Raw genomic sequence first — 20,224 nt, 5'->3', positions numbered from 1 at the left:
AGACAAGGAAACAAATTCAAAAACACAAACAGGACAACAACAACCGCCCAAAAGGTAACATTAAGTGCTTATGTTGACATTAAGGAAACCCAGGTGATGTGAGAGACAGCAGGGAGTGGTAGGTGAGATGGACCTCTCTGAGCTAAAATCTAAAGGGGAAGAAGCAGCCAGCCATGTGAAGATCTGGGGGAAAAGCAATTAGGTAGTGGGAACAGCATGTACAGAGGCCTTGAGGCAAGAGTAGACTTGGCCATGGAAAGAACTGTGAGAAGTGAGCAGGCTTCTATGTAGGTGGTCTCACCAGGAGGGACAGAGCGTGGTGTTGGAGCAGGAAGAAGGTGCTAGGTCAAGTAAGGCTTTCTCATCATGAGTAAGGAGCTTGGGTTTTATTCTCTGATGCAAAGGCCTTAAGCAAGTGTGATAGGCTGAAGAGTGACTCCCAGAGATGTTCACATCTTGTCCCTGGAACCTGTGAATTCATTGCCTCATATGCAGAAGGGGCTTTGCAGATGTGATAAAGTCAAGGATCTTGAGATGGGGAGATTATTGTGAATTATCCTGATGAGCCCAATGTAAACACAAGGGCCCCTAGAAGAAGTAGTCAGGAGGGCCAGAGAGAGGAGACGTGATGACAGAGCGGAGATTGGACTGATGCACTTTGAAAACAGAGGAAGGGGCCACAAGCCAAGGAATATAGGCAGCTGCTACAACCTGAAAAAGGCACAGAAAAGGATTCCCCTCAGAGCTTCCTGAAGGAACCAGCCCCGTATTCACCTTAATCTTAGCCCCTTATGATTCATTTTGGACTTCTGACCTCCAGAAGTGTAGGAGAGTACGTTTGTATTGTTTTAAGTCACCAAATTTGTGGTGATCTGTTATAGCAGCAACGGGAAAAATAATACAGCCAGAGAAGAGAAAGGATGTTTTAGAAAGATTTTTCTGGCTGCAGGAGGACCTCAGTAGAAGCAGAGACATCGAGGAGGGGGTTACTGCTGACTTCTGGGTGAGCCATGGGTGGGGAAAGGGCACAGTGAAGGGAAGCAAGGACTCAGGGGTGACTCCTAGGGTGATCAGAGCCCCAGTTTCCCCACCTTCTCCAGGGCCTCTGGAGAGAACCACAGAACCACGTGGCACTTGACAGGCTGATTCTGGGATGCTGGGCATTTTTATGTGATTAGGCTGGAATAGTTCTCTGGGAAATAAATGCCCTCAGTCTAAAAGGCTTTTACAAGCCAGGGCAGGGGATTAAAGGCGGCTGGGCTGAGGAGAAATTCCAAGGTCAGGGAACAGCTGAACATGGAGACTTTTAATCTAAACTTTAAACGTTTTTATTTTTCACTCACTGAATCCAGGGTGTCGCTTGAAATACGTGTTTGGCAACATCAGCTGTTCTATTTTTCTTTTTAATTATACAAAGAGAGATCCTGGAAATGGCTCAGCCCCAGGCTGGGGGAGGCAAGGAAAGTTTGGCAGCAGTCAGAGGCAGAGACACCAACTAAAACTCTAGTGGATTGAAATCCTTCTGAAGGAGCGCGGAGACTGCCCTGATCTTGGTGTGGTCAGCCCTGACTCAGGGTTTCTAAAAGGAGACTGACAGTCACCAGCCTAGAATGGAGAGAGGACAGATGGGCATGTCTGCAAGATAAAAATATCTCTAGCACCAGCATTGCTCCTGTACCTTGTGTTTATTCCCAGGCCTCTGTCCTCTTGCTTCCTTTCATCCTCTGAGCAGAAAACAGCTAACTAGATAATTCATTCACATTTACAGGGTGCTCCCTGCTACGTGCTTGGCACCAGGTTAAACTCTTTCTGTGATACCTTGTTTTATACACTCGGCTGTTCTATGAGTAGATACTCATAGATTTGATCATTATCCCCATTTTCTAGGTGGGGAATCAGAGACTTAAAGAGATTAAACGTAACTCCAGCTCCCCAGTCTTGGGCCTGGGCTTGTTTGCCCTCAAATCCTTTGGTTGACCTTCCTCTGCTTTGCTCTGTATCACAGGCCAACCTCTGCAAGTTGCCAAATCAACAGGCTTCCTGTACAGATCGACCAATGGGAGGCAGTGATAGGAGCCTGGTGGGCGGGAGGAAGAGAGAAGCCAGGGTATTTCTCCCTCTCTCTGCCTTTGGTAATATCTCCAGCAGAGCTGTATTTCCTGTGTCTCCGCCTCCCGCCAAACAGACCCACGATGGGTCCAGCTTCTATCTGGTGACCCCAGTCCTTCCTGGGTACCAGAAACACCACCCCTTCCTCTGGCTCTCCAGCCCCAGAGGTGGTACTGGCCCTCCTGCTGTTGCTAATTTGTAGGTGCTTCACCCTCCCCTGTTTGCTTGCTCCTATGGTCCTTCCATTGCCTATGAAGCAATTCTTTGTATAAATTCCCCTACTCTGGTATCTGTTTTTCCTAGCTGGATTCTCGCTGATATTCTGCCTTTCGTGAATAATCACAGATTAGCCAGTTCATTAGATCTGGAATGAAACAATCCCCTTTCCTTGAGCACAGCACATCTCACAAAAGGGAAAATAGTAACCACCATTTATTGGGCTCTGTGCTGATTGCCAGATAAATGTTCTTTCGTGGAACACTCACAGCAACCCTTTCTGCCAAGTCCCATTACTATTCCCATTTGACAGGTGGGGCTCAGAGAGGTTGGGCTGCGTACAGTCATAAACTGACAAAGCTGAGATTCATTTATTTTTATTTTTTTAGCGGGGGGTAAATTAGGTATTTGTTTATTTTTAGTGGAGGCACTGGGGATTGAACCCAGGACCTTGTGCATGCTAGGCATGTGCTCCACCACTGAGCTATATACCCTCCCCCCACTAAAGCTGGGATTCAAATCAAGGTGCACCTAGCTCCAGAGTCTGCGTGTTTTTCTAACCTCTGCTGACATCTTGAACACACTTGCAGTCCCTTGATAAACTCACTAAAACTTAACTCCCTTGGCTGGCTAAAAACCCAACTCAGCTCACACCAGGGTACTTATACTAGCATCCTAGTGCTGCTGTAACAAAGTAACACACATTGGGTGGCCAAGAACACCAGGAATGTATTGCCTCACATTTCAGGAGGCCAGACGTCTGAAATCAAGGTATCAGCAGGGCCGCGGTCCTTCCGAAGTCTCCCTGGAAAGATGTGACCCAGGTCTCTCTCCTGGCTTCTGGAAGCCCTAGGCACTTCTTGGCTTGTGGATGGCTGTCTTCTCCCTGTGTCTCTTTATATCATCTTCTCTCTGGGTATGCCTGTGTGTCCAAGCTTCCCCCTTTTTATAAGCACACTAGTTAGATTAGAGCTCACAGTAATGGCCTCATTTTATGCTGGTTACCTCTATCAAGGCCCTGTCTCCAAATGAGATCATGTTCTGAGGTGCTGGCAGTTAGGACGTTAATATACCTTTCTCAGGGGATACACAATTCAACTCTTAACAGTCCTTCTCGATCTCAGGTGCTTAGTCTCTGCAGTGTGACCTCACTTGTCCTATTTTGCTAATGGAGGATGCTAGCTTTCCAGGAAGATGTTTCATCTCGCTGACACCTACCCCCGTAAGAGATGTGGAGATTCCCAACTCATGTATGGGTTGACAAAATTTATCTCAACATTTTACTCTAAAATGTATAGAGAGATGTAAGACACCGAGTATAGCCAAACCAATTTTGAAAAAGGGGAACAAAATTGAAAGACTTAACCCACTTGACTTCAAGACTAATTTTAAAGCTAGAATAATCAAGAGAGTGTATATTGGGATAAAAGATAAATAGTGCAATGGAATAGAATAAGAGAGTCCAGAAACAGACCCCCACATATAGTCACTTGATTTTCGACAAAATTGTCCATGCATTTCAATGAGGAAACCATCCTCAGAAATCAGTTTGAGGTGGAGCATACACCTAAACATACAAGCAAAAACTCTAAAGCTTTTTTTAAAAATCTACGTTTTAAAGTTTTAAAACCTAGGTGAATGTCTTCATGACTTTGGGGTTGGCAAAGATTTCTTAGCCAGGACATGAAAGCACTAACCATAAAAGGCATGAGCACAAACAGCCTCAGCAAGGGCTTCTGACCAGGGAGAAGAGGGAGCCTGGGGAGCAGGGGCAGCGCAGGGGTTCCCCTGGACATGGTCCCTGAGCCTCAGGTGCAGAGCATCATTTTGAGATCAACACAAAGCCTAATTCTCAATTCTGCAACCCGTCCCCTATTTCCTCCACCCATTACTTGACTCTGAAAGCCCCTTGCCCACTCACTAATGCTGCCTTTCAGATGTCTTGGGGAGTTGGCACCAGGTCTGGGCAGCAGAAAGATTTCACATGTTCTATGTGACACACAGAGGGAGTCACAGGGGGCCTATACCAGCTCCATAGAAGGAAGACTTTTGCACTGATAGAAACAACTGGTACAGAAATGCGTGGCTCCCGGAAGAAGGATGCCTCCCATCACCCGAGGTCCAGAAGCACTATTCTGTAAAGGCGCAAGCTCAAAGATGGCTCTTTTATGATTATTAATTTAGGGGTTTCAAACCTCTGGGCAATCAGAGGGTAAGGCAGAGAACGGGGAAGGAAACAGAGGTAAGCAACCACAGTGGGCTCTGACAAAACGCTCTCTTTTCGAGCTGAAAGTGGAGAATTCGTTGAGGCCTTATTGGGCAGGAAGGGGCCAGGGAGTTCCTCCTCTTCAACTGGGCATCAGATTTACCCCTCCGGAAAATCTTCCTGGGGGAGGTGAATGGATGTTCAGATTCAGGGTTTGTGAATAATATCCTTGTTTTTGCTGAGAGGACTGGGGGCTGAGACAGGTTAAGTAATTTGCCTAAGGTCACACTGCAACTGAGTGGCCAAGGGAACAGCCAGCCTTAACCACTGGAGAAGACCAAAAGTACTTAAAAACTAAAGCTCATCCAGTTTAGTGGTTCTCAGACTTTACCCAAAGAACTTGTGAAAACTAAACTCCTTGGGTGGGTTTTAGTAATTTTGCTTTTTAACAAAATACCTCTGGAGATTCTGATGCAGGGGAAGGGGTAAAGTTGGAAGTGGTAAAGCCCCAGACTCTGGAGATCCACCAACTGGATTTAATGTCCTGTAGTACTATTTACTGGCTGTTTGTGCATTTTTCTTATCTGTAAATTGGTGATATACACGTGAAACTGCCACAATATTGTAAATCAGCTATACTCCAATTTTTAAAAATGGTGATATTAATACCACGGGTTGTTGTAAGAAATTCTTGAGTTCAATATAATATATTCAATATGATAAAATAATAGTAAACAACAAAATAATTTAATATATTTAATATAATATTGATATAATTAACATAAAATTTAATGTATTTAATGAATACATCAATTCTATTTTAAAACTATATGTTATATTTATTTATAATAAAAATATAAATTATTTAATAATAAAGAATCTAGTGCTAGTCATTGGTAAGCACTACTTAAGTGTTAACATTTTTTACCCCCTGTGATGGGGAGCTTGCTACCTCCCAAGGCAGCTCATGCCATCTTTGGTCGCCTCAGGCTGTGACTCTGGCCACAGTGGTGAAGCAGGTTACAGCAGCCTCTTTAGTTGGATCTCTATACCCTCATGCTCAGAGTTGACCGGAAAATTCTATTTGGCTTTCTCAGATATAAACCCCCAAAGACTGACAGCACACCTCCCTAGCCACGAGGGGGAGCCACACATGGTTGCAGGCACTGCCAGGGTGCGCAGCCTGGGTTCCAATCTTGATTCTCCAGTGGCTTCTTTGGTGTTCTTTGGCAAAGTGCTTTCTCTCTGGGGCTTCAATTTCTGTTAAGTAGGGATTTGAGATGGGGTGGGTACATCTCCAGGCCTCAGGTAGTTCTACCATTGGTGGTGAAAACGTATTGACCACCGACCCTTCAGGGCTCTAGGACCCTAGAGCAGGAAGCAGGGATTACCCAGATGCCCACCCCTACAGCCCACCAACTCAAATCTTGATAGTATTTTTGTTTTTCTTTTCTTTTGCTCTGTGCACATGGTAGGATTCAAACCCCACAGAATTAGGAGAGTAGGAGGGACTTGAGGTAGAAACTGGAGAAAGGAAATCTGGCCCCTTGCCCACCCCAAAGCCCCCAACTGATTTGTCCCTCCCAGGTCCTTTTGTTCCTCCTTAATCAGCAGATCCTTCCTCTCAGCTTCCAGGCTCTTGCCTTCCAGACCTGCTGCCCCTCTCAGGCCCCAAGGGCCTCAAAACATTGTTATTCCCAGTTCTGAGTTTTAGGGGGGATGTCTCTTGGAACTAAGGACATTTCAGTATCTTTTTCATTGAACCTGTTTCTATTGGGAATCTCCGGTGTGCCAGATGTTGTGAGAGGCCCTGGGTGATAAGGAAGTAATTTAAATTGCTCTCGGGATATTCAACTGCTGGAGGGGGGTGGGGGGTGCGGCGGACAAACAGTACATAAATAAGTGATTTCAGCTACTGTAGTGATCAGAACTTTAAAGAGAATAAAACAGGGTGAGGTGACAGAACATGAAATGGGGGCTACTGTAGACAAAGAAGAAAGGTCTCTCTCTGGAGGTAATATTTGAGCTGAGACTCAGGTAGTAAGTGAAAGAAGTAACAAGTACAAAGGCCACCAAAAAAACAAGCCCAGTGGGGTGAGACTTCAAATTCCAAGTTCCCTGGTCTTCATAAAATTAGAGAAAGGTGTCTGGGAAGATCCCAGAGACTTTTGGGAGGAGGGGGCCTTCAGTTTTATCCCATAATGTGGGTGAGTGGACGGAGGCCCTCTAGTGGTGACAAGAGTTAAATTTCACATAGCTGACCTGGAATGCCGCATGCTTGCGAGTTGACTCCGGGCTAATTATGAGTTTCACTCATTCCCGTCTCTCCTACACTTACTCATTCAACAGATATTTACCGAGCAATGTGCCAGGCAATACTGTAGATGCTGGGGGTAGAGTTGTGAAACTGACAGTGAAGGTCCCTGCCCTCCTGGAGCTGATTTCCTAGCCCAATACTCTACCCCCTCGTTTCACCTCTGCCCTCCACTCTTCTGCAGCTAAATCGGCCTCCTAATGCTCCAACTGGCAGGATATTGCTGCTTCAGGATCTTCACATATGCTGTTCTCTTCCGCCCCTGGAGACCAGATCCTGGCTCTTTGTATTGCTAGTTCAGGTCTCAACTCAAAAAATGACCAACTAAGAGAGACGTGAACTTATGTTTGCTGAGTGCCTGTTCTCTTCACTCAAATATAAGATTCCATGAAAGTTAACATTTTCTTGGAATCCCTCAGCCTAGCGCTTAATAGGTGCGCAGCAAACTTACTGGATGAATGTATTACCTAGCACCCCTGCTTATGTGTCAGATGATGCTAGTGAATTGTAAGTGAATGAATTGGACAAAACAGTTCAAAAATCCCTACCCTTAAAAAAAAAGAAAAAAGAAAAAAAAAATCCTGCCCAGAGCATTCTCATATTAAAATTGCAGCCCCTGCACTACCCGTGCCCCCTTTCCCTGCTTTATTTTTTTTCCTATACATTTATCACTTTCTAAGCTATTATATTACTCCTTGCTGTTCGCGTGTCTTCCCCACTAGAAAGTAAGCTCCAAGAGGGCAAGGGATTTTGTCCACCTTGTTAACCGCCCTACCCTCAGTGCTTAGAACAGTGTTGGCACCCAATAGGTGTTCAATAAATACAGAATGAATTAATTCTAGATCACAGTCCGCTCTTTTTGCTGCAGACCTTGAGCCACCTAGTTCCAAGGGGAAAACGGGCCTCAGGAGGCGCTTAGAGGTGACCTCGGGTGGCCCGATCCAGGAGTCCCAGCTCTGGGAGAAGGGCCATCCGAGCAGCTGAGGAAATGCGAAGCGCCAGCAGCAGGAGAGCGGAGAGGCGGGGCAGCTGGGCCGCTTCCAGGAAGAGGCGCGGGCGCTGGCAACTCCCGGCAAGGGACTGTGGGCGGTGCTGTCCGGTGAGATGAGTCACATGACTCGATTTAGCCCCGCCCACCCCCATCTTGGGGGTGGGCGGGTGGGCGGGGACTCATGCAAATCAGCCTGGGGCAGCGGCCAATCGCAGCGCGCGCCGGGGGTCCGGGCCCGGGATCCGGTACGCTGGCCGGCGCGCAGGCTCTCGTCTTTGCCGCCTCTGGCTTTTTGCGAGTAGCGCGGCGGGCCTGCGAGCTGGGGCTGCAGTTGCTTCCTCGGCTTCCTCGTCCTCGGCGGCCGGCCAGGTCAGGCCAGACCCGCGCGCGGTGGGCAGCCGGTGGCTGCCTCAGGCGGAGGCGGAGGTGCGGTGGGGGGTGGGGGCCGCCGCCTTCGCAGGCGTCCGGGCCGGCCCGCGCCTTTGCAGCGTGCTCCATGCATCCGGAGCCCGCCCCGCCCCCGAGCAGCAGCAACCCCGAGCTTCCCCTCAGCGGCGGCAGCACCACCAGCGGCAGCCGCCGGAGCCGCCGCCGCAGCGGGGACGCGGAGCCCCCGGGGTCGCCACCCCCGCCACCCGCCGTCACCTACCCGGACTGGATCGGTCAGAGTTACTCCGAGGTGATGAGCCTCAACGAGCACTCGATGCAGGCGCTGTCTTGGCGCAAGCTCTACTTGAGCCGCGCCAAGCTCAAAGCTTCCAGCCGGACCTCGGCTCTGCTCTCCGGCTTCGCTATGGTGAGCTCGGGCCGCCCTGCCCTGCCCCCTCTCATGTCTTGGCCTCTGCCGCCGCAGCCCCGACGGAGCCCCCAGGGGCGAGGGCTAAGTGGCCTGGGGGTGAAGGGAAGAGCTGGAAGAAAGCTGTCGTATGCTGGAGGGGGGTAGAGGTGCTGGACCTGAGACGAGGTGGGCGACTAGCCATACCCGATGTAGGAGATTGGGTGTCATATAATTGTCCAGGGTTGGGGGGCTCAGGTGCCTTCAGGTGTGCAAGCTTGATGCAGCAAGGAGGGCGAAACAGCAGGATCCTCGAAGCAGATCTGTAAGAAGACAGCCTGACGTACGTTCAGAGGGAAAGACAAGTAGTCTGTTCTCTTTGGGAGCAGGTGTCAGGAGGTTGGGAGGAGGACCCTTGAGCCATCTCTCTTGTGCCCTCACTCTTGAGGCCAGAAGGCACTGGCCAGACTCTTTTATTACCTAGTAGGGGGATTTCCTGACACCTTTTCCCCTCCCCCATTTTCCAAGAGCCTCAGCCTGGGGGTTTGATAACCACTCCCCACTCTTTCTTCTCCAGAAACTTGCCACTGAGTCACTGGGTGTGGGGGAGGAGGGTGGGACATGTTCCCGTTGAATGGGCTCTTTCTTGATGTAGGGGTAGGTTTAGTTTCCTCTCCCGTTGGGGGCTGGGTTGGCAGAAGAACAAGCCTCAGAGGGATGGGTAGGTGAGGCTGCAGGTTTGCCTGAGACATAGCCGGGAGGATGCCTTCAGGCTGGGAATCTTGGAGTCTTCCAGAGCCGGGAGCTACAGAACAATTCATGATTACCACTGTCAGTGACATCAGCCTGTGTGAATGGGGTCTGCCCCCTCCCAAGACATCTAGAGCCCCGGGCCAGCGAGTGAGCTAAGCTCTTGGCCTTGAGGGAGGGAGTGAAGATACCCTTCCCTTTTGTTTTCTTGAGAAGGGAGTTTGTATGATCCTCTCCCTGTGCTCCACAAACAAGCAGGAGACGCATTGTTAGAAGCCCTAAGCAGGCCTGAGAGCACACCCGGCTGCTGTGCAAAGGCCAGGTGGTTGATGGGGGAAGAGCCCTCCCAGCTCTGCTGCCTGTGTGAGCTCAGACAAATCCTTCTGTGGGCCTGATTTCTGAATTGGTAAATGAAATCTGCTATTCGTAAGTTTCTCTGACTTTAAGGATTTAATTGAAGGAGTACTTGGAAGGAGATGAAATAATGTATGTGAAAGGAATTGGCACTCTAGATTTTAGTCTGGGTCTGTTCTGTCAGTCTGACATTTACCGAGCACCCACTAAGAGCTGGGCACCATGTGAGTTTCCTAACTCCAACACTAAGTCCTGAACCACCCTTCGGGGTGGTTTTGTCATGGGACTTTCCCAAGGCCACACAGCTCACCTGCTGGAGCAGCATTTCAGCCTGGGTCTGCTGGCCTCCAGAACTCTCTTGGGCGCTTGTGCTGTGTGTGGTGTCTGGAGTGCTGATCAGTGTCCAGCCAGGGACATGTTAGGACCAAGCCTTTCAGGGGATGAGAAGAACAGCAGAAAGGCTACTTTTAAACAAAATAAAACGTTAGTTAGGTGGAAAGGAGTGACACCAGTGGCTGTCGGCTCTTCATGGCAGTGTGTGGGTGGGATGCCCGTTCCCCTTTTTCTTGGGGTCATAAATTCATCGCTGCCCAGGCCCCTTGCCACTCCAGGAGAAACGAGGAGCCGATGAGTGACGCTTTCCTGCCTTCTCGAGTCCTCTCTTAGAAGCCGGGCCTTCTAATCAAATGTCACCTCCCTCTTCCTCTTGCTAAAAACAGTGCGGGGAAGTCGGGCAGCAGGGGCAGACAGGCAGCTGGTGGGCCTTGGCTCACACCGACTGCCTCTTGAGGACCTTTATTTTACCCAGTCAGGGTGAGGAAGGCTTCTTGGCTCCACTGGTTGAAATCCCCAAAGTTCTGCCGACAGGGAAGGGCTGAACCCTATGACAGCCTGTGTTCTGGGGAAGCAGTTACAAGAGAGTAACTGTGAGTGTGGAGATCTGTGGGGATGATGGGTTAGGGTGGGGTGAGGGAGGGGCTCAGCAGGGTGGGTCTGCCCGTGCCCCACCCCCACCACAGACGTCCAGCCTTGTGAATGAGCCTCGGAGAGGAAGGGGTGCTACGTAGCCCAGCGCCATGGAAACAGAGTGAACAAGTTTCCTGGACTAATCTCCCTTGGCCTGTGATTCAGCACAACCAACTTCCTGCCCCCAGAGGGCTTCCTTCTTAGAAACCTGGAAACCCAGAAGAACTGAGATGATGTGACCTTTGATCTCCAGGGGTGGGAGAGCTGGTGAGGATGCCAGGCTCACCTGCTCACAAGATGGAGGGGCTCCAAAGGGCCTGGAGAGGATGGAAGGACTCCCCTTTCACAGGGAAGAGGGCCTGGCCCGGTGCCCTGGTGTGCTGGGGAGGTGGGCTGTAGAACCTCAAAGAAGTGGCTTTACTCTTTGGGGCCATTTTTCTCACATGTAAAAAGGAGATACATAGCCTGCTTTCCTGTGGACTTGCAGGAGAATGCGTTACAGGGTTTGAATGGGCCCACGAAGGATTGAGGAGTTTTCAGGATCTGATGATACACACCTTAGCTGGACCCTTTTTAGTCTGCAGACCAGATTCCCACTCCTGATGGCATTTCTCAAAACAGTATGCCTTGTCTGGGCTCAGCATTCAGACTCCAAAACAGGGGGCCCTGCATGTAGCCCATGATCAGCATCCTGCAGGTGCTCCTTGAGCCGAGGGTGCCCTCGTGGGCTATGACTCGGGCCATCCATGCCTCAGTTTACCATCTCAGCGAGAGGCAGCCAACCTTAGCCTGACCCTGGCCCCTATGGGGCTGTGGCGAGCACACACGGCAATCTTGGTTTGCTGGGGAAGGCGGGCTGTAACATTAGCCTAAGCAGAAGATAATTGGGAAGGTCAGCCTGCTGCCGTAAACAAAATGCTTTCCATGACCTGGGATCAATTATTTTTGGATTATCTGCCTCCTCAAGTTCTCTGCCCGCCAACACCCTTTTGTTCCCAGGTTCCAGAGCGGGTTCAGAAGCTGCTTGGAATTTCTCTGAAAATGGGTTGGAAGGAAGGGCTCAGATCATAAGACATCATGCAGCCTCTGTTACATGTTCGGAGTTCAGGGGTCACGGAGAGGAGAAAGAAATTACTGTTACTACTCATGGTGCTAATCACTAACGGTGATCATTGCTAGTGTTGACTGGGCCGTGCTAAGTGTTCTCTTGTACCACCTCTTGTGATCATCACGCAACCTGGTGAGTGAGGGCAGGTGCTGGTCCCCGATGAATGACTAGTCCGAGTTTACGTGGCTGGACCCGTTTCTTTCATTCTTTTTTTTTTTTCTTTTAATTATTTCGGGGTGGGGGTGATTCGGTTTATTTATTTTTAGAGGAGGTACTGGGAATTGAACCTCATGCATGCTAAGCATGTGCTCTACCACTTGAGCTATACCCTCCCCACTCACTGTTAGTTAATCCTCAGGACAGCTCTCAAAGATGGGAAAACTGAGGCCCAACAGAAGCTCACAGAGGTTCTGGTCACGCAGCTAGTAGATTTCAAGCCCTGGTCTGTCTAACTTGGAGCCTTTTCTACTCAACCACCCTCTCATGCCCCCTATAGCTAGTTGGTAACTGGGCCTTTGACATCTTCCGGATGTGCAGTTCTGCACTCTGGGCTGTGTGTAGATGGAATTTTGCTGAATGCCCCAAGGGGAGGGCACTCCCTGCCTAGCTGAGAATCCTTCTGTAAAACTTCACAAGTGCCTGCGGCACATTGCTGGAATTTTCAGCCAGGATCTGTGTTGAGCTCTGCTGGTTTCAGATCCAGGACTGGTGCCGAACTCCAGGGCTTCCCAAAGTGGCACTGTGGTAATCGGTGCTAGGGAAGAGTTCCCCTGGAGAAGTAAAACTGAGAGAGTTTAAACAAGAGCAAGTTTCTCTCTGGTGGAATTTCTGGGGATCCTTTAATGTGCTTCCCGGAAGAGATGCCACGAACTCTTTTCTTCAGAGGAGAATCTTCCGAGACTATGATTTGACAACCTTCTTTGGGAGCATTGGTCTAACCCAGGAATCGGCCAACTTTTTCTGTAAAGTAAATATTTCTAGCTTTGCAGGCCACACAGTCTCAGTGGTAGTAACTACAGGCATCCCCCACTTTTTGAAAGTTCGCTTTATGCCACTTCGCTTTTACAGAAAACCTACATTAGTACCTGTTATTTGCTAACCTGAAAGAAGCCCGAAAAGGATTTTTATTTTTACCAAAAAAAGGCAAAAAGTGAAAATAGCTTGCAGCGTTTGCTTTGCCGTTAAAAGAGGCAGCGCACACCCCCGGGGGCGAGAGGGGGGCCTCCAAGCTCCTTTCCCGGGAACCGCACTCAGCATCTCAACATCAAGACACCATATCTCCATATCTTTGAGCTGTGTCTGTGAGCATCTGTGCTTTAATCTCGATCTATCCATGCATTTGTTAGCAAAATATCTCCTAAAGTAATTGCCCCGTCCCTTTAGGCCATTTCAGCTTATGAAAGATTTCAGAGGCACACTGTAGGGAAAGGCCTATATTCAATTCAGCCATTTTATTTGGGGGAGAGGTAATTAGGTTTATTTATTTATTGTTGTTCTTTTTTATTTAATGGAGGTGCTGGGGATCGAACCCATGACCTTGTGCTTGCTAAGCATGCCCTCTACCACTGAGCTATGCCCTCCCCCAATTTAGCCATTTTAGCTAGACAGCAGCTACAGACCCTAGGTAGGTGAGTGGGCGTGGCTGTGTGCCAGTAAAACTTAATTTGCAAGAACTAAACTGCAGGCCACTTTGGCAACCCCTGGTCTAAGTGGTAGTCTCCAAACTTAGGAGTGCACACTCCTCAAAAGATTGTCAGCTTTAGGCTCCATATTTGTACATATACATACGTATACATACTGTGCGTACGTGTGTACATATATGTGTGGTTATGTGTGATATTTGTGCTAGTAAAACATGAGTATTAAAACATACATAAAAATACAGTATTGAAAAGTTTTGAAAGGATGAGCTAAAAAATGAATGTCATTAAAGTTCTCATAGGGTCTTTGGATTTCCAGTGGGTCACATAGGATTGTCTGTCAAACCCTTTAGAGACTCTGGGCTAAAATACCTAGAGGGCAAGCCTTGCCTTCATTTATTCCTTTAATAATTATTTACTGAGGGTCCTCGAGGGACGAGGCCCAGAGCTGGAAGCTGGAGAAACAGGGAAATAGATTGGAGGGAACCAGACTTGTCAGTACATCTTCGCGACGTGTTTGGCAAGCGCAGTGTGGAGGAGCCTTGATGGAAGGACACTTATCACACCTGAAAATACTTGCCTCAGTGTTGAGTGCCTGTCAGTCTCCCCGGGCAGGGATTTTGCTGTTTACCTGCCTTCTCTCCAGCAGAGCCCCAGAGTCCTCCAGGCACATAGTAAGTTTTTGATCAAAGTTTTCCGTGAATGGCCCTGTCCTCACCTGGGAGGCCATGGAACGGGGTGGGGGGGTGTGACTTGGAAGGTGAAACCTGATGAGGTCAGAATTAGCCAGATGAAGAGAAAGTCCTGTTCTCTGCCCCTCCCCCCAGTCTGCAGGTTCAACCTGTTAGTGGCTGCGACAGAAAGTGAGCCGCACATTTTTTTTTAATGGAATAAGAATGGAATGACAGCAGCACGCATCACGTGTGGTGAGAGCAGCTGCATTAGCGTGCTTTAAGGATAATTATTGTTTGGGGAAACTTGTTTCTGTTACACTCGGCTATATGTCTATTTATGGAAACATGTGGTATACTGGACTATAGTGGTCAAAAGAGTTTGTAAACTGCTAAACTAGGCCTCAGTCCTCTCTTAATAGATGGTTTGCATCTGAGGTGGGGCCAGCAGGCTCAGATAGCCCTGGGTGACTACGGCTTGGCAGCCCTGGGGTTCCAGGCTGCAGCCTCCCATCTCCTAAGAAGAGGGCATGAGAGAAGCCCAGGCTTGGGAAAGGAGTGTTGCATCTCCCAGCTGTCAGCGCCGGGGTCAGGCGGGGCACCGGAGGGCTGCCTCAGAAGGGCCTGGCCTCCCCCGTGCCAGGTGGCGGGGTCTCCATGGAGCCCAGCAGGAATGAGGAGAGGTGTTTGGCATCTGGGTGTGGTGGGCAGATGCCCGGCAAAGCCAGCCAGGCCCCACCCTTCTTAGGATCATAGGAGCCTCTTGGCTACTGCTTGAGGCTTGGTGTCCTGGGGAGGGGAGGTGGTGTCTGTGGGCCCGAGCGAGGTGGGGCTGGCCATCCCTCACACTTTAGGACCTGTATGGCCAGGTTTAAGCAGGCCCGTGGCTGGCTGGGAGCTGTTTATTTTGGGTTAACGGCCCAGCACTCTGGCTATATTTACCTTGTGAAGCTGCGTGCAATCTGATCTGATGTGATCTCTCTGGGACTCAGCTGGGGCCCTGGGAGTCGCCTGCCAGATTCCAAGAGGCCCCTCTGGCTTTACCCTCCCTACCCTTGGGGAGATTTCCAAAGTGGGACACATTCTGAAAAAAGCAGTAGTTCTTATTCCTGTGAACAGTTTTCATCAGGATCCATGATTTGTGCCAGCCATTCCTTCATGCAGCCCCGTGATCCTGAGCTTGGCCCCCAGTGTCGGAACGGTGCATACAGCCCACTCACATGGTCCAGATTCTGGGAACTCTAGGTTCTGGCGAGGACAATGGGGTTTCCTCTGGAGCCTGGCAGCGGCCCCTGGCCTTCTCAAAAGGCCCAGCCTCCCCTCCAGTCCAAGACCCTGGGGGAAGGCTGGCCAGTTCTGGGTTCCCCAGGCCAGGTATGTTGCAGTAGCTGATTTTTCTGGTCCTGGAGCCTGTGGGTGTGACAAGTTGTGGGGCAAGGGTGGTCTCTGTCCTGCCGAGGTAGCCATCTGCCAGCTGTGCTTTGGGGCACACATCCTCCTTGTGCCCTGGGTTTGGAGCTGGGGCAGCCTCGGGAAGGGGCAGCCCAGGTCCAGAATGGGGGTCTGAGCCCCTCACCCTCCCTGGAAGGCAGAACACAGACGCACGGGGTCAGCTGTCTCCAGCCTGAGTTGAGGGCATCAGGGGCTGTTTGTCTTCCAAGTTCAGCCCTGCGTTTTTCTTTTTAGCTAAGATTTATTGAGCACCTGCTGTGGGCTGGCCCTTTGTTAAACACTTACATGTCAAGACCTCATTTAATCTCCTCAGCCACCATCTTCATTGGTCCGGATGGCTAGAACAATACCACAGACTGGGTGACTTGTAAACAACAGATACTTATTTCTCACAGTTCTGGAAGCTGGAAATGCAGGATCGAGGTGCCAGCAGATTCCATGGCTGGTGAGGGACTGGCTTCCTGTGTCCTCCCTTGGCAGGAGGGGTGAGGGGGTCTCTTTTATAAAGGCACTAATCCTATCACGAGGGCTCCACCCCCATGACCCAGTCACTCCAAAGGCCCCACGTCCTAACACCATCACCTTGGGGGTCAGGATTTCAGATATGAATTGAGAGGGTACACACACAGTGTCTGTGAAGGCAGAGTTGAGCGAAGTACCATTACCTGCTTCGTACACGGGCTTTAGGCATGAGTGGACATGAGTACAGATCCCACCACTCAGCAGCAGGATGACCCTCAGGACAGCTGACTTTACCTCCCTGAGCCTCAGTTTCCTCATGTGTAAAAGAGGAATAATGGTGTTGCTAATAATCACTGACACTTTATTAAGTGTAATATATGCCAGATCTTATTCTAAGGACTTTGCAGTCATTAATCCATAGACTCCTCATAACAGCCATCAGAAGCAGGCCCCTGGTTTATAGATGGGGAACCTGCGGCCCAGAGAGGTCTCCAGCTTTGTAAGTGAAGGAGCTGGTTCCCTCTTAATGGCTGGATCGAGGGGGAGATACTGGATTTAAGGGAGCATGTTGGTTGCCCACATATGTCTCCACTGTATGAACCCCCAGCCCCCAGCTTAGGGTCTCATGCACCTAATGGGTCTGTACATTTCCAAGGAGTGAATTAGTAGCCAGTGGGCCTGGGGCAGCTGAGCAGCAGGCTCTCCTGCTCGTCCCTTCTTGGGTTTCAGGTTCCGGGGCAGCGGGCCAAAACAGGAAGAGGAAGTGCTGGGGGTGGGGAGGTGGCAGGAGGTATGCCCTGCTGGGGGGGTGCCCCCCTTTTGCAGTGCAGTCAGGCCTAAGGGCAGAGCCCAGGGGTGCAGACCTTAACCCGCTGTGCCCTGGTGGCCTGCCCTGAGGCCCCACGTCCCTCACTAGCATGTGCTAAGAAATTTCACGGTTGGCCTTAGGCCACCAGTGATCCTAAAAATGGTCAAAATCCTCATGGCACTGCCCCAGATTTATACGAGCTTGAAGCATTTTGTAAACTCCTGGGCTGAAAAGTTCATACAGTCATCAATTGTGGGAGTTCTAACACAGAAGTCTGTGAATCCTGTTGAAATTGTCTGAAAAGTCCTATGACTGTACACACCAGGGTGTCTTAAGGAGTACCCGATATTTTCACCAGACTCTCAAGGTGTCAGACCCCAGATCAGCTCTAGACGGTAACCTTAATCTTGCCATGTCCCCTCCTTTTTCAGAGACAGAGGGGATGAACTTGACCATGGTCACCCAAAGAAGCCCAGTTCTGCAGGAAGATAGAAGCCCAGAGGGCTTTGTAGAGAGACAGTAGGATTGAGGATGAGGTTTCTAAATGGAATCATAATAATGATAAAGCTCACTTTTTTGAGCATTTACTCTGTGCCAGGGACTAAGTATTTGACATGGGATTAACTCAGTCCTCACGACAACCCTCTCAGTTATGTACCATTATTTCCATTTTACAGATGAGGAAACTGAGACCCAGAAAGTTGAAGGAACTTGCCAGAGTCACAGCCTAATAAAGGGCAGAGCAGTCAGGGCTCAAAGCAGACAGCCTTACTCCAGAGCCCGTGCCCCACACTGCCTCTCTGGGCCATAGGAAGGCTGCCAAGATACAAGAAATTAAAGCAAATAGGGCCAGGCATTACAGCAAGAGAGTTGGGAAGGAAGGAGCCGCCCCCATCCCCAAAAGGGGACAGGTGTGGGACTAGAGGGGACATTTCAGCATTAGACTTCCCCCCTCTGAGCCTGGCCCATACATAGCAAACCCTTTGTGAAGGGTCACTACCCTTAATGGTATTGCCACTGGCCCTCGCTGCCCCAGTCCTTCTGGCCCCAGCAGGCAGACCCTGGCAGTGTGCCCACCGCCCGCTTCTGGTGGCCCAGATCTGATGAGCTGGCTTCTTTACATGGGGGTGATTTGCAAGGCCCAGGTGAGAAGCAGCAGGCAGCGGGCCCCTGCTGACCCTAGATCCATGGGTCTCCAGGAAGTGGGGAGCAGCTCATGCGTCAGCTCTGGGGCTCTGAGCCCAGAGCTGGGGCTGGGGGAGGGGATGGCCCCAGGGCTTGCCCTGTAGCACCGGGCCACGGCCTACCTCTTCTGGGAAGCCCCTCTTGGTTCCTTCTCAGTTGGTGCACTGTGTTCTCAGAAAGGGCCTGTGCATGACCTGGGAGGGCCTTCATCCCTTCACCACATCCCTCTCCTTGTCCCCAGATCAGGGCATGAAGAAGCCTCTGCTTGGAAATAGGAGTGTGGTACCAACAGAGAGGGTACCTTTTTTTTAATGTAAACTTTTTTTTTTTATCATAGTGAAATATATATAAAACGTACCATTTTTAACCATCTGTGGTGGTTACCATTTGGGAAGCATTGGCCATGTACCTGGAGCTCTCATTTAATTGTTAAAATAATCCTATAAACTAATATGATACCCTTATTTTACAAATAAGAAAATTGGGGCTCAGGGAGGTTCAATGACTTTCCCAAGGAAACACAGCTTGTGAATAGCAAAACTAGGATGCAAATCCAATCAGCCTGGGCTCCAAGCCTGCTTTATTCACCAATACTTTCTGCCACTTCTCAAGCCAAAGTGGGGGGGTCTTTTATCCCCATTATTCAGATATGGAAACAGGCTCAGAGAGGCCAAGTGATTTACCCAGGGTCCCAGAGCTTGATGGGAGGAGAGCCTCAGTGAGCCGTGACAGTCCCGTCACTCAGCCCCTCCTCTCCCCCTCCCCCCAGGTGGCGATGGTGGAGGTGCAGCTGGACGCTGACCATGACTACCCGCCTGGGCTGCTCATCGCCTTCAGTGCCTGCACCACAGTGCTGGTGGCCGTGCACCTGTTTGCGCTCATGATCAGCACCTGCATCCTGCCCAACATCGAGGCTGTGAGCAACGTGCACAACCTCAACTCAGTCAAGGAGTCGCCCCATGAGCGCATGCACCGCCACATCGAGCTGGCCTGGGCCTTCTCCACCGTCATTGGCACACTTCTCTTCCTGGCCGAGGTGGTGCTGCTCTGCTGGGTCAAATTCTTGCCTCTCAAAAAGCAGCCAGGCCAGCCAAGGCCCACCAGCAAGCCCTCTGCCAGCGGCGCAGCCGCCAATGACAGCAGCGACAGCAGTGACAGCAGTGGCGGCATCACCCCGGGCCAGGCTGCCGCCATCGCCTCCACCACCATCATGGTCCCCTTTGGCCTCATCTTTATCGTCTTTGCTGTCCACTTCTACCGCTCACTGGTAAGCCACAAGACGGACCGACAGTTCCAGGAGCTCAACGAGCTGGCCGAGTTTGCTCGCCTGCAGGACCAGCTGGACCACAGAGGGGACCACCCCATGACCCCTGGCAGCCACTTTGCCTAAGCCCCCCCTCTAGGGTGGGCACTTCAGAGCTTTGGCCTTAACGCCCTTCCCCACGACCTTGTCCTGCCCCAGCCCAAGGACAGCCTGCGCAGGGGGCCAGGCTCTCATCGGGGGCAGAGCGTGGAGGGAAGAGGCTTTTTTAAAGAGAAATGACTGCACTTTGAAACTTTCCTCTAAGAGAATAAGCACTTCCTGATCTTCCAGCTCCAGGTTCACCTCCTGTTTGGAGGCCACTGATGGGAGCCAGAGCGGGGACAACGGTCCCTTTGTCCCTCCTCCTCCCCCATACCAGTGCCACCTGGATGCCTCCTGTCCTTTTCGTCTTGACCCCCCCACCCCCGTTCAGGGTCAACTGTGTGTGTGTGCGTTTGTGAACACAGAAATATACTCATAAGGGACACCTCCTCCTGTGTCTGTATTTGTTAGGTCTGGACCGCCCGGTGTTACTTCTCCCAGTGCCCCAGTCAGGTGAGCCCCTGAGCAAAAAAAAATTTTACAGCATTTTCTGAGATTTCAAACGTACCCAAAAAGTTGCATGAACAGTAACTGAAATAGATACACAGTCAGTTCTTATTTGCAGTGGTTATGTTCCATGAAGTCACTGTGAACACTGAATTACTGAACCATCGCTCCTAAGAGGAATATGGAGTTAGCTTCTTATGAGCCTCTGGTCCCAACATTTTTGTCAGCCAGTCAGTATGTAGACTTGTTTTATATGTGTTTCTTTTTAATGACCCCTTACTTAATACATGTTGATTCGTTAACGTTGGACTCATGGCCAACAGCCCTATCACTCATGCTTACCTGAAGCTTACGTAATGTATGTT

General features: G+C 50.3%; 1 protein-coding gene across 1 annotated transcript; it reads left to right on the top strand.

The window, feature by feature from the left end:
- The first annotated feature begins 8,054 nt into the window (after positions 1-8,054).
- LOC105080629 (calcium release-activated calcium channel protein 1) lies at positions 8,055-19,801 on the top strand. Its single transcript, XM_010969668.3, has 2 exons — positions 8,055-8,632; positions 18,777-19,801. The coding sequence occupies exons 1-2, from the start codon at positions 8,333-8,335 to the stop codon at positions 19,395-19,397; spliced, it is 921 nt and encodes a 306-aa protein (XP_010967970.2). The 5' UTR covers positions 8,055-8,332; the 3' UTR covers positions 19,398-19,801.
- The last annotated feature ends 423 nt before the right edge of the window (positions 19,802-20,224 follow it).

The sequence above is a fragment of the Camelus bactrianus genome, chromosome 32 (assembly GCF_048773025.1).
Source record: "Camelus bactrianus isolate YW-2024 breed Bactrian camel chromosome 32, ASM4877302v1, whole genome shotgun sequence".
NCBI lineage: Eukaryota > Metazoa > Chordata > Mammalia > Artiodactyla > Camelidae > Camelus > Camelus bactrianus.
Note: the sequence above shows the minus strand (reverse complement) of the source record. Positions and strands in the feature narration are given on the sequence as shown.